This window comes from Nicotiana tomentosiformis, chromosome 2, assembly GCF_000390325.3.
Source record: "Nicotiana tomentosiformis chromosome 2, ASM39032v3, whole genome shotgun sequence".
NCBI lineage: Eukaryota > Viridiplantae > Streptophyta > Magnoliopsida > Solanales > Solanaceae > Nicotiana > Nicotiana tomentosiformis.
This window is the reverse complement of record NC_090813.1, coordinates 132,806,286-132,821,423: the sequence shown is the minus strand read 5'-3', so window position 1 is coordinate 132,821,423 and position 15,138 is coordinate 132,806,286. Positions and strand designations below refer to the sequence as shown.

The 15,138-nt window shown below is 31.0% G+C and overlaps 2 protein-coding genes across 2 annotated transcripts; both read left to right on the top strand.

The window, feature by feature from the left end:
- The first annotated feature begins 401 nt into the window (after positions 1–401).
- Positions 402–1,079, top strand: LOC117274490 (uncharacterized). Its single transcript, XM_033653817.1, has one exon. The coding sequence runs from the start codon at positions 402–404 to the stop codon at positions 1,077–1,079; it is 678 nt and encodes a 225-aa protein (XP_033509708.1).
- An 842-nt stretch (positions 1,080–1,921) lies between these two features.
- Positions 1,922–4,730, top strand: LOC104087619 (uncharacterized). The gene is made up of 4 exons (XM_070194155.1): positions 1,922–2,328; positions 2,416–3,019; positions 3,550–4,092; positions 4,518–4,730. The coding sequence occupies exons 1-4, from the start codon at positions 1,922–1,924 to the stop codon at positions 4,728–4,730; spliced, it is 1,767 nt and encodes a 588-aa protein (XP_070050256.1).
- The last annotated feature ends 10,408 nt before the right edge of the window (positions 4,731–15,138 follow it).

The window sequence follows — 15,138 nt, the reverse complement described above, 5'->3', positions numbered from 1 at the left end:
TTTAGTACATGGGTGCACTACTAAAAATGAGGAAAAAATATATTAAGTGAGAACGACCGGCAAAGGTAAACAAAATCGCTGCTAAGAATGCGGCGGAGTTGCTGAAAGAAGCCATAGGTGTAGGAACTTCAATCCAGCTAAAGAAGTCCCCTACTCCAACACTGAATGTAGGGAAGAGTCAAAATGGTCAAACTCCGGTGACCACACCTATACCTGTACAAAATCAGCAGACATCGATGGGAGTGACGACTGCTATAAGTTCAAATGGGAAGGCACTGATGGACGTAACACCAAACAATCAAACAATTATGAAGTAAGGGCGTAAGGAAGCAAACTTGGGGAATCTGCCTAGATTTGGGAATAAGGCGGAGGAGGCCGGCGCTGAGCAAAAACAGAGGGAGATGGATGCAGATCAACCAAAAGAGGTACCAAAAACCCAGGCAACACTATTCAATGAGAACAAATTCACTGCTAGAGGTATGGAATTGAAATACATTACACCAATTATTGTAGAGGGTGAATTGATGGCTCAATTACAGCAAGAGGAGATTGACAGAGAAACAACAAAATGGAAATATGCTCTAATTATGTATGTAGTTGGGAATTCACCTTTTATTGCAAGTAATTGGAACTATACTGCAAAACCCAAAGTCTACTATCACAATGAAGGCTTCTTCCGCATAAAGTTTGGGAGCATAGCTGATAGAGATGAGGTTCTCTTCTCCGGTCCTCACACAATGAATAATAGGCCAGTTATTGTTAGAATATGGGAGGCTGATTTTGACTTCAACAAGGAGGTGCTCCGAATGATTCCCCTGTGGATTAAGATGCTCAATCTTCCACTTAGTTACTGGAGTATGGATTCATTAAGCAGGATAGGTAGTGTGTTGGGACGCCCAATTTATGCAGATGAATGCACTACGAATGTTGATAGGGTCTCCTATGCAAGGATGCTTATTGAAATAGATGTTACAAAGCCTTTACCAGACTCCATTAAAGCAAGAGATCCTATGGGGAAGGCATTTGACCAAGAGATAAAGTATGATTGGAAACCTACTTATTGTCCATCTTACTTATAGATTGGACATAGATGCTAAGATGATGGGCAAAAAATAGTCACTCAACCTGATCAAGGGAAGCAGAAGAATATGTGGGTAAGGAAAAATGATGATATCCAGGATCAACCTCAAAACAACCAACCTACTCGAGGGGGAGATCAACAGATAGGAATGCTTGGAGTAATGAACAAGCAGGTGCAGGTCCAGAATGATACAGCTAAAAACAAACAACATCGGACTCAAGAGGATCAGTGGACAGAGGTTAGAGGCAAATTAGCAAGTCGAAGTGGTCAGACTGCCTTCAAAAATGGTAATCTGGCAGTAACAAATGCATTCGGCTCTCTAGGATTACCAAGTACACAACATCAATCACAGGTGGATGAGGTGACTGGAGGAGCTCGTGGACAATGTAGTTATCTGGGACTAGAGGATAAACCCCCTGACTCTGAATGTTGAAGCTCATTACATGGAATGTCAGAGGCCTGAATAAAGTATATAAGCATGCAGAGTTAATAAAGTTTCTGAAGCATAATAAGGTAGGATTGATTGTAATACTAGAACATAGGGTACAAGGAAAACATGTTGAACAAATAATTAAAAGGATAGCCCCAGGTTAGCGTTGGTGTTCAAATTATGATGCAAATGGAAGAGGTAGAATATGGATATTATGGAATTCGAATGAAATTGTATTCACTAAAATATATACTCACCCACAGCTTATTCATGGGGATGTGAGGATATGTGCTTTGAATGTGGGGTTTCAACTAACTGTAGTCTTTGGTTTGCACAATGTGGCTGCTAGAAGGCCACTATGAACTGAGCTAACACCTATTGCTCGCGTACAACAGGAGGCCTGGGTTGCCATGGGAGACTATAATGCTATAAGGCACTATGATGACAGAATCAAGGGGAATCCTGTGCAGGAACATGAGGTGGCTGATTTCAAGAGATTTATGGTGGACACTAATATGGTGGAGCTTAAAACAACAGGAAGAAGATATGCATGGACTAATAACCATGTACTTAGCAAGATTGATTGGGTGCTTGTCAATAGTGAATGGATGACTACTTGGACACATGTGGAAGCTACAGCCCTAGATCCTTATTTTTCAGGTCACACTCCTCTAGCTATAGAAATAGGAGGGAGAGGATTCAAAGGGGCTAGACCATTCAGATTCTTCAATCATTTGGCACAGCATCCTGATTTTCTCTCATTGGTGAATAACCAATGGAATTGTGTACAACCAGTACGGGGGATGGAAGCAATTTGGTATAAACTGAAATAGGTCAAGCATGAACTAAAGGCACTAAACTGCAGAAAGTTTTCAAAAGTAACTGAAAAGGTGGAATATTACAGGAAAGAGCTGGCTGAAATACAACATGAGACAAGAGATCCCCAAAAGCAGGTAGAACTAGCTGAGGAGGAGAAGGAATTGAAACAACAACTGGAAAAATGGGTGCTAATTGAAGAATGCATTCTTAAGCAAAAATCAAGAGTGAAATGGCTACAATTAGGGGATGCTAATAATGCCTATTTCTATGCTTGCATGAAGAATAGGACTGCTCATAACCAAATAAGAAAACTCAACACCATAGATGGTAATATAGCACAGACTGAGAAAGAAGTGGAGATAGAAGTTGTCAAATTCTATCAAAAGCTACTTGGGGCTGCAACTGATATATTACCAACAATTCAACTGGATGTACTTGATGAAGGACATAAGCTGACCAGAGATCAACAACTGAAATTGATAGAACTAGTCTCTAGGGAGGAGGTATACAATGCAGTTGAGGACATTGATGACCAGAAGGCTCCTGGATGTGATGGTTTCAACTTTCATTTCTTCAAGAAAAGCTGGCAGGTAGTAGGAGAAGAAATCATCTATGCTGTTATGGATTTCTTTCACACAGGCAACATGTTTAAACCTATCAACTGCACATCAGTAACACTTGTGCCTAAGGTGAAGAACCCTCTAACAATAAAAGAGTTTAGGCACATCTCTTGTTGTATTGTGCTATATAAAATCATCTCGAAGATCCTCACCAAGAGACTACAACTGGTAATGCCTATTTTGATTGACCAAAGCCAAGCGGCCTTTGTGCCAGGCAGAATCGTAAGTGATAATATCATCTTAAGCCATGAACTCATAAAAGGGTATGGAAGGAAAGGTATTTCCCCTAGATGTATGATTAAAATTGACATGCAGAAGGCGTATGACTCGGTGGAATGGATCTATATTGAACAAATGTTGCATGGGCTACACTTTCCTGTTAAATTTACCAATTGGATTATGAGCTGTTTAAAGACATTCTCTTATTCAATCATTATTAATGGCAAGCCTAGTAGGCCATTCACTTCTAAGAGATAGAATACCTGAGTAGGCTGCTGAAGCAATTGACAAAGAACCCTGCATTCAAATTCCATCCTAAGTGTGCCAAGAATAAGATTACTTAGCTAGGATTTGCGAATAATCTTCTGCTGTTTTGCAAGGGTGACAAAGAGTCTGTACAATTGATAAACAATTGTTTCAAGACTTTCTCTGAGGCATCAGGACTTATTGCAAATCCAACCAAAAGCTCAGTTTATTGCGGAGGAGTCAATCCAGTATTACAGCAACAATTATTAGATATCCTTGGATTTCTCAAAGGTGAGCTCCCTTTCAGGTACTTAGGGGTGCCTTTAAGCTCTAAGAGACTGGCTATTACTCAGTGCCAACCCCCGTTGGAGAAAATACTTGGTAGAATCACGGGGTGGACAACCAAGTTTCTATCCTATGCAGGAAGAGTTATGCTGATCAAAAGTATACTATTTTCTATACAAACATTTTGGTCACAAGTGTTTGTTCTGCCTAAGAAGATCATAAATGAAATTGTGGCAACGTGCAAGAAATTCTTATGGAGTGGTGAGGCAAATGGGTCGAATAAGGCACTGCTTGCATGGGAAACTCTTTGTTATCCCAAAACTGCAGGAGGTGTAAATTTTACTGATGTTGAGCTATGGAACAAAGCTGCAACCTATAAACCGTTATGGAATGTATGTAAGAAGAATGACAAATTGTGGGTGAGATAGGGTGCATGCCTATTATGGGGAACAACTAACATCTGGGAGGCCAAATGCAATCAAGCTTCTTGGATAATGCAGAAAATCCTGAAGGCACACAAATATATCGCACAGGCTGGAATGAGTATGGATGAACTGATGAGCATGAATCAATTCTCAATCAACAACATCTATTGCAAGCTGAGGGGTAATGTGCCAAAGGTGGCCTGGAGAAGGCTGACTTGCAACAATCAGAGTACCCCTAAATGGAACTTCATACTGTTGCTCACGGCTCATGGCAGATTATATACAAGGGACAGACTAAAGAGATGTGGAGTGATACACGATGCAACATGTCCTATGTGTGGAGCAGATGAGGAAAGTATATCCCATTTGTTCTATGTATGTATAATATCTAGGGAAGTATGGCAAAAGCTGTTACAGTGGCAAGATATAATATAGGCAACCTATGGAATGGGATGCAGAAATGCAATGGGCTATATCACATCATAATGGAAAGAATGCATCTGCTGAAATTTACAGAATGGCTATTGCTGGCAGCGTATATCAAATATGGCATGAAAGGAATCTCAAAGTATTTCAACAAAGACAAAGATCAGTGGGGGAGATAGTTAGAATGATCATACAAGAGATATTCTATAGAGGAAGCATGAAACTACGATTGAGGAAGAAGCTGCACAGTCTAAATTTCTATCCATGAGACTAATAGAATAGTTAGTACAGGAATGTATGGAAGCTAGATAGCTAGTAGGCAAGTCACTGAAGGTTGGGACTATGTCTAACCCAGTTGACAAGTGATAGTTTGTTTTTCATAGTTTGTTTTTCTTCTCTTGAGGTGTACATATGCTTTTTGGTAAATAAAGTTTATAGTTACCAAAAAAAATATATTAAGTGAGAATTGATTCCTACTCCTCTTAGTAATTATAACTCAACCTTCAACCAAGTGCACCATTCACCCTTCTTGGAGCATGAGCGCCAACAGTTAATATTATACCAATTTTTAAAAATATGTATATAAAATATCTAATTTTGCGGAGAGACCATGAGTTCACGTGCCCCATATTTTTTCCTATAAATCTGCCCCTGCAAAGCGAACAATACGTGTCATGAGCATGACAAATGGTTTAATAAAGCTATTATTCGTATACGAACAATGCTTGCTTGATATATACGATAGGAAGTAGTAGCTTATATGTGTCAGAGAATTAAATGTACTTTTTTTTACCGTAAATAAAGAATTTTAAGTTAGATATTTACCTATCTATTTATATATATATTATTATAAAAGCATGAATACAATGACGGTTTACAAAAATAACCTTATAATTTTAAGCATAATAACTCATAATAAAAGGACATAATCGGAATTCTAGATATTAACTTTATAATCCTATTAGTTTTAGGACATAATACTACACGTTAGGAATCCTACATGATTACCTTTAAGAATCCTATTAGTATAATTATTTTCGGGTTGTCTAATCCATATAAAATTGAACAAGTAAATATATTTAGTCTTGTAATCATATTACTTTTAGGATATACTTATTAAAAATTCCTATTACCAATTTAATTTGAAAACGTATTATAATGTTCTATTACTAATTTAATTTGAGAATGTATTATATTGTCCAAATCTATTTAGAAAAATGAGAGCCTATATTATTATAAACACATAAATACAATATTAATATATCAAATTTGCCCTAAAATATTAAACGAAAGAACTCATAGGGAAAGGACATAACTGCAATAACCTATTTTTTGGACTACAATATCTTCTATGCTAATTTATAATATATAAAGTTTTAAAATTAATAAAATTTTGTCTATTAAATTCTTATTTAAAATATGTATGAAGGTTTAATAAAATCATTTTCATAAGAATCCTCCATATTGGCAATACATTACCACTACATAATGTCCAATACGAAAAAAATAAAAATAATATTAAATAGAATGCATAAAGAGTTAAAATTGAGAGAAAAAAATACCACCACGATAATATATTTTTATATTATATTTGAACTATTTTTCTACTCAAATAATATTTTTTTTATCATTTTTTTGTGTAAATACCCAATTATTAAACAACAACTAAGAAAATATTTAAGAATATAAATTTGTGAGAAAGAGAAAAAATGGTCTTAAGAGTCAATACCACTAATGATTCTACAAACATAAAAATCTAAAAGTGAAATGTCATATCAATCTTTTACTCTTTGAAAATAAAATTTATGGTGGATAATAATATAATTAAGATTAAATATTCAAAACAAGAGATGAACTAATATTAAGATCTGAATCAACATAGAATAAATTACTTTTTATGTTAAAACCAAATAATTAAATATTTTAATTAATTATTTAGAAAGATAATGCAATTCAATTATTTTTTAAATTCATCGTATGAGTAAACTTCTTTTTCAAGTTAAAAAAAATCTCAGGGTACATAAATGTTTTTCATAAAAAGAGCGCTAGAACATAAAGTAAAAAGGTTAGTATATTATTAAGAATCAAAATGCTATACAAGTGTCCGAGGAAGCACAATTAAAGCTAAATCCTAAACAAGAACAAGTTTTCATGACTATATTATAAAGAGTCGACTCTGGTATAACATGATTATTCTTTGTAGATGCCTCCGACGAAATCGAAGTAATATTTTTATGTCATGCATTACTTGCAAATATCATATCAAGAGGCATGACATTGTTAGCAATAATAGCAAGTGGTGTACAAACAACGATTTTATTGTGAGACCACCCACTTTAGATTTGATATACCTCTTCAAACAACTTAAATAACCATCACAAATATATCAAAGCAGAGCAATGATGCTAAATTTATAAGAAAATCAAAATTGATAATATGGGATGAAACACTTATGACTAAGTGTGAAACGATCGAAATAATTATCCGGAGTTCTAGAGATATATTGGATATTAACGAACCGTCTGGTGAAAAATTAATGGTTTGGGAGGTGACTTCTGTAAAGTACTACCAGTGGTTCCAAAATCGACAAAAGCATAGATTGTAAAAGCTAGTTTACCAAAGTTATACTTCTGGCCTCAACGAAAAAGATTCAACTGACAAGAAATATAAAGTAAGAACATATCCAATATTCAGTGTCTTCTTGCTTCGTGTCGGAAACGAAGAAAAGCATCCAATAAAAGATGATTTGGTTCTTCCCGAATATTTGGTTATCAATCCAAATGGTAATAGTAGTGCATTTAATAAAAGAAATATTTTTATCATTAGATTAAAATACAATTTATGCAAATCGCATGATAGAATTAAAATGATATCTTAGCTAGCAAAAATGAATATGTTGATCAACTAAATAAAAGGTTGATTGCAAAATTTTATAGTAAAAATAAAATATTTTTCAGTTTTTGACTCAGCAGAAAATGACACTAATAATTACTACCAAGAAAAATACTTAAATACTTTAATACCAAATGACCTTCTACCATACATGTTTGTTGTGATGTTTCTTATTTCTTACTTATGTACCGTATATATAGTAGACTAAGTTAAAATTGATCTTCCATTGTATATAGGTTAATTTTGAAGAAAAATATGTCTGTCATGCTACTGAAAAACTTAGATACGCCTAATAACTTATGTAATAGCACATAGATGGTATATAGAAGTTTTGACAATAACGTCATACATGCAAAAATTATGATACTGGTTAATGTGCTTCTAAGTATATTCTTATCTCTCAATTCAACTTTCGTCTTCCGAAACTAAGGAATGTCCTTTTAAATTTGTGTGAAAATAATTTTTAGTATGTTTATGTTTTACAAATATAATAAATAAAGCATAAGGACAAACATTCTAAATATTGGACTATATTTATCGCAATATGTTTTCTTGCACGAACAACTGTATGTTGCACTTTCAAGAGGGATATAAAGATCGACAACAAGAGTTCTGGTTAAGACAGAACAACCAATGCATTAGGAGGAAACATACACAAAAATACTGTCCACAAAGAAGTGTTCGTTAAGATACCATCACTTTAAAAATTTTTAAACTATAATATATAATTATCTAACTAACATGACAAAATTGATCATTTGTGTAAGTTTTAACGATGTCCTTTTATTTTAAATTCATGTATTATGCTAATGTAATAATATTTTTCGGCATTTAGATTATTGTTGTAATATTATACATAAAATTTCTTTCTTTAATTAAATTTTATTGTTCCTTCATATAAATAAATGTTTAAATCATCACGTGTCATTATTTCAATGTATATGTCCCGGCTAATTTTCATAAATTAAAGGTGGACAAAACTTAGTTGACTTCAAAATTCTAATTGTGTTCAAACTCCTACATGTTAGACAGTCCTAAATATATGATAATATGTCCAATATGGATCTGTCTCTTTGAAGAATTAATTTGTTTTTTGAAGCATAGATTCGGTTAATTTTTATTGTATTCAAAATCTCAGATATTGGGTGAACTGTTACATATAGCAATATTATTTAATATTGAATTTTTCTTTAGATATATATTTTAGTCTTCATAGAACATAAAAAGCTACTATATCTATTGCGGATGCTTTTCATAGCTGGATATTTCATGTTTATAACAATATTATTTAATACTGAATTGTTTAGACAACCCGATAGTAATTATATTATAAAAGTACGAATACAATGTTGATAGACCAAAATAACCTTAAAATAATTTTTACTAAAAGTCATAAGAAGAGGACATAATTGAAAATAATACACGTTAAAATAAAGAGTTGTAATTGTAATCGAAACTGTACTTAGTATTTAAGATTTTGCCTGAAATGTGCCTAATTTGTAATGGGTTCTAACAATTTTTTTCCTTTTCTTTCACAAGAACGAGGATTAACTATTTCAATAGTTTTAGTTTGATTAGGATTAAAAGGGTTCTTAGTCAGATTTTGTTATTCTCTTACTTCAATTTTAAAGCAAGATTCATTGCCTTAATAATGGATAAATTATCCTTTTTTACATTATTCTTCACATAACATTGTAGGTTACTTTGGTCAAAACAATTTAAATAAAATTCTATTAAAATACTAATTCCGAATGAAATAGACTTTCTATATTGGAAATTGATGTTGGCCGTGAGTTGGGTCTTCTGGGGAGTTTTTATTCAGTTTATTTTAAGTTTTTTTTTTTGTTTTTTTTTTTTACTTTTTTTGTTTTGTTTTTTTTCTTACTTTTAGACAAGGCAAAGAATAATCTGCTGACTGAAATAATAAGTTAAAAATAAATATATAGTAAAATAACTTATTATTCCTATCATGTCAAAATTGTAACGAATTAATTTTATATTCTTTAAAAGCTAACTATGTTTTTATAAATAGTTTTGTGTCGGATAAAATTATAATATATAAAGATTTAAATTAAGTAATAATAGAGTTCTTAAAATTTATAATGAAATTTAATAACAAAGATTTATTTCACTAAAGATTCACATGTCGAATAATAGTTCAGAGCGCATAATAACTTTTGAAAAAAATATCAACTAAAAATTGTTATTTTCCTACGATTGTAACATTCAGAATAAAATATTTACTTTCCCTAGATCAACAGGACAACAACAATAACATTGCAACTCCAAAACGTTCACATTGTTGTGTTAGATTTAAAATGCTAATTTTCTTTTTTCACTTTTTTCTTTCAATATATAATTGGGGGAAAAATTAAAGGTAAATTTTCCTCTAGATATATTTTGCTTTTTTTGAGTGCTGTACTGTTCGAAGATGTTTGGATAACGGTCGGTAGATTTATCAAGAAATATGAGATTGTTAGTACGCACGTTACAGAGATAAAAGAGAAAAAAAATAAACGAACAAAAGACATGTCCCAACTACTTAGAACTTTCCTTAGTTGTTTAAAACCACCAAAAGTTTAATTGATTTTAAAGAAAGAAAAGGAAAAGATTGAAATTACAAAATGATAAATCCATTTCTTAGATTAATCAAGACCGTTCAGAAAGATTGAAATTTCCAATATTAGTTTTTCGTTATAAAATCTTGAAAGATTATTTTAATGTAGTCATAAAACCTTAAAATTTTGAATTGAATCAACAATCAGGTAAAGCATTTAAATTCAACAATTAACTTTATTATATTGTTTATTAAATAAAAAATATATAATTTTGACGTAATATTTGTACTTACGATACTACTGGAAAAGGAAAGATTAACAAACTATTGTGACATCAGACAATATAAACCAAATCATGCTCAATTAGTTTATTAAATATGCTCCGAGCTGAAGACATAAATAAAACAGAAAAAATATCTCTATTTGGTTGAACTACCGACGATAAGGCATAGTAAATATTTATACTCCAACAAAATTATTTGTTTTTTAATTTAGCCTATTAGTGATGAACCATAAGGCCCCTCTTCATTAGAGACTTATTATTAATAGAAGAAAGATTCAAAACATTCAAAGAAGTTGCGAAATAAATATTAGTAAACTTAGATAACAGCATTTCAGAATATTTTGGTGAGGAAATCCTCGATCTTCTAAATACTATAAGCTATCCGAAATTTATTAACAACTATATTAGTGTATTGTAATCCAACCGATGTTAGAAGGTTGTAGGAACATATTATGAAGAAATGTTAGATGACTTTAGAAGGATACATGAAAATTCATCTAATAATCAACATTTGTGTGCATTAAAAATTATTAGTTATTTATTAGAGAGTACGAGCAATAGTGTAGAAAATATGACATACCAAAACTTGATTAGGGGCTAGATGATTAACAGAGAAATAATTGAGAAAAATTCATAAAAGTACATATGAAAAAATTCAATGCACAATCAAAGCTAAACCTTGATCAGGGGCAAGTTTTCAAGACTATATTGCAAAAAGATGATTCTAACGAAGTAAAATTATTTTTTGTGAATGGACTTAAAGGAACTGAAAAATATTCCTATATCGTGATTTACTAGCAAAATTATGAGGTATGATAGCCTTAGCAATATAAATAAGTGGTGTAGCAATATGATTTAATCTAGGGTCGCATGACTCGCTCAAAATTTGACATTCCTCTTTAAATAAATGAGACAATCATCATAAATAAGTGAAATCAAAGTGATGATACTGAATCGACAAGAAAAGCACAATTAATAATCTGGGATGAATCACCTATAGTGGAGCGTCTGACAATTGAAATAATTGTCATGAGTTTTAGAGATCTAATGGATGTCAATAAATCATTTGACCAAGAAACGTGATTTGTGAAGATAATCTCCGTCAAGTACTACCAATAATTCTAAAATCGATGAGAATATAAACAATCAATGTTAGCTTGGTATATTCATACATATAATATATAAAATGAAAGGCTAATAAAAAAATATGCGAAGAAGAAAACATTCAACATCCAGTGAGTTTCACCTTGTTTCAAGTGAAGATAAGTATACAATTAGCATGACTTGATCATTCTCCAATCTAATTGAGTTTAAATCGCAATTGTAATAGTAGTACTGAACATTGCTTAATAAGAGATATATTTCTTATTAAATTAAAATACAAGATGTGCAAAATATATGAATAAGAAAAGATTATCTTAACTTGAAGAAATGAATATGTCGATCAACTAAATAAGATGTTGATTATTAATATATAATTTATCAAAATATTTAAAGTATACTACTTTCATATAAATAATTGACTAAAAATATACGTGCAACGCACGTACATAAAAATTACTACTATATTAAAAGCACGAAGGTCCTTAGCGAAATGCCGTTCGCCTTTTTTACCCTTTTAAAATAAATTTCACATAGGACAAAATAGTAATTCAAATTATTTCCTAATATTTAGGACTTAGTTCCTTAATTAAATTATGTATCAAGTCCTAATATTTAGGAATTCAAATCAATTAAGATTTTACCTTATTTAAATTATTTTCTTATTTAAATTATTTATATAACTATAATCATTCCATATTAAGTTCTTAATATGTAGGATTTTAACATCAACTAAAATTCTATTAGTTAAACGCTTTAATAAACTCACCCAACACATGCACGTTCAATGGTGGTAAGAAAATATAGGGGAACATCATGGAAACCATTTGGGCTAATTGTTTTTTTTTTTAACTTTAAAACTAATACTAATTTAAATTACCTTATATGAATTATTCTTTATTTTAGTAACGTGACATAATTGTCATTGTTTTTCATGTTATAATTCAATATTTAAAAGTTGGCATGAACAAAAATCTAATGAGTTACTATCACAATAAAATTAAATAATTAAGTCTTTGAATTAATTATTAGCAAAAACATATATTCCAACTATTTTTCAAATGCATCATCTGACTAGAATTAATTTTTTAGTTGACAAAAATCTTTGATATACAAATTTGTTTCCACAAGATCAAGCAAATTGACGGTGAAAAAAAATAGTAAAGGACGAATATCAATTATAATATAGAATTAAGAGTAAAATTGATTAAAACACAAACTAAAATTAATAAGAATAAAATAGTAGACATGATTATCTACTATTTGAATTAAATCTTTTCTTATTAGAACAATGTACGAACTCCAATATCTAGGTACTTAGAGTATATTGCAAAAATATCTAATTAAATATAAATTTAGATAAACTAATATTAATTAAGATTTGAAAGGGTGGGAAGGAGATTTCCACGTTTTAAATGCTTGGACGAAATTATAGTTATATTTAAATATTTATAGTTTGAGTTAATATGGATTTGAATAAACAGAGAAATAAATTTTTGCTTTAAGGTTGAGAACCAATGGTTAGTTCTTAAATTAATTAACTAATTAATAATTAAAAGTATGCAATTCAGTTTTTTTTTTCAAATTTATTTAAGTAAAAATTATTTTTTAAGTTGACAAAACTCTTAGGCTACATAAATTTATTTCTATATAAAAAAAGGCATTGGTAGTGAGATATCAGAAAATAGAGCAAAGTTAGTAATAGTATTACAAGTTAAATTGATAAAAATACAAACATAAAGCAATAAGGATGAAATATTAGTAGATAAAATTTATTTTAAATGTGAGTTAATTTTTATAATTATCTTTTTGTTTCTTTTCACATTCATTTCAGCAAATGATAGCTCCTTATATATTTTTTTAAATTAAGTTATTTTTGAAAAGATATTAACTGAACAATTATTGTTAGACTTTGCATCATCATTTATCAATTTGTTTGTGGGCTATAGGGCCAATCTTTTAATTCTCAAATCTCTAAGATACCAAAAGATTCAATTATTCAACTTTTCAATTTATTTTACTTGACAAATTTTTGAAGAACCATAAAAGTATTTTCTGATTTATTTATTTCAGTATTAGGCAATAGAAATGCCAAAAATTTTAAAATCAGAATAAAACATCTAAAAATTTTGATGGAGCAAGATTTCTTTCATTAAGTTTGCCAAATAAGATTGATATTCATCATTTTAAAAAACATACCCTTCTTCTAATTTTTATTTAATAACTCAAACACATAATAAATTTTTTAAAAATTGAGTACCAATTAATATAAATACACGTACAAAACGCGTACTCTAAGACTAGTATATTTTAAAACGTGTTCTCTCCACTTTTTGAATCTGCCACTATATTAACAGACAGATTATTCTAGAGAGAGTAGTAACCGCCAGCCGCATTAAAATGTCATTTATGTGACAGAGTTCCTAATTGAAATAGTTATTTATTGGAAACTAGGTAAGAAATTTAGGTAACAATGTTCAAATTATATTTACGTTGCTAAGCACAAGCCAGGAATGTTGTTGTGTGTCATGGCAATTTCACGTGTGCCTTAGCCGAATCGACAATACTAGCTTGACAGCGCAACACGACGACACCTTCTTCATTACGTAAATAAAGCAAACCCCTTCAACCAACCAAATAATATATAAATATCAACCATATCTATGCACGAGGGTCCAGTGTCCACTCTCATTATGTGCTACACTCCAACCGATATACAATAATGATATCCTCAAAAAAAAAAAGAAAAAAAAAAAAAAAAAAAAAAAAGAAGAGATATCCTGATCCACGGAGGAGCCAAGTTTATATGGGTTTTTAACCACCAATATTAGTATTCATAGTTTATCTTAGTTATTGATTTTTAATTAAATATTTAAATTTGTTTATATATTGCTTAATGCAAATACAAAATTCTAATCAAACGTTACTGTTTTTCATTACTAGAAATTCGGCAAAAAATTAGCCGGTCAAAAAACCGATCAAAGTCGATCGATTTTTTAAAATATTTTATTTTACGAAACCGACCAACTTTGGTCGGTTTTCTTTGGCGCAAAAATACGGGAAACTATTTTTGAGTCCCACGATATTTATTTTTCAAGAAACCGACCAACTTTGATCGGTTTTTCATTTAAAAAAAATTAAAATTAAAATTAAAAAAACCGACCGAAATCGGCCCGTTAATTCGGCCGGTCATTTTAAAAAACCGACCGAATTCGGTCGGTAATTTTATATTTTAATAAAAATGACTGGCATTAGACGGTTATTTTCGTGCGAAAATACAATTAAATAGTATAAATGAAATAAAAGACAGTTTTGAAACAAAATGCATCAATGGTCTAGTGATAGAATTTCTAGTATCCTTCCACAGTACAACCCCGGTTCGATTCCCAGATGTTGCATTATTTAATTACATAATTAAAATAACGACCGACTTTGATCGGAAAAAACCGACCAACTTTGGTCGGTTTTTCGGCAATTTATTTTTTGAATTTAATTGACCGACCAAAGTTGGTCGGTAATTTCCGACGAACTTTGGTCGGTATACCCTTCCGACCTTCAAAATACCGACCACACGTTAATGGTCACGTTTTAGATGATTAGTGGCCATTACCGACCTACTTTGGTCGGTTTTTTTGGACGGTTTTTTTTCGAATTTCTAGTAGTGTTCGTCTGAATCCATATATAATATGGTAGCTCCTCTCATGTCCACTTTATTGACCATGTGTTGATTTTGTATAATTTAATATATACTAA

Coding starts and splice junctions, on each gene's coding strand:
- LOC104087619 (XM_070194155.1), top strand. CDS start 1,922: ATGGGAGACTATAATGCTATAAGGCACTATGATGACAGAATCAAGGGG. Junction 3,020..3,549: donor CAGTAACACTTGTGCCTAAG/GTGAAGAACCCT, acceptor CTGTTTTGCAAG/GGTGACAAAGAGTCTGTACA. Junction 4,093..4,517: donor CCTATAAACCGTTATGGAAT/GTATGTAAGAAG, acceptor TATAATATCTAG/GGAAGTATGGCAAAAGCTGT.
- LOC117274490 (XM_033653817.1), top strand. CDS start 402: ATGGATGCAGATCAACCAAAAGAGGTACCAAAAACCCAGGCAACACTA.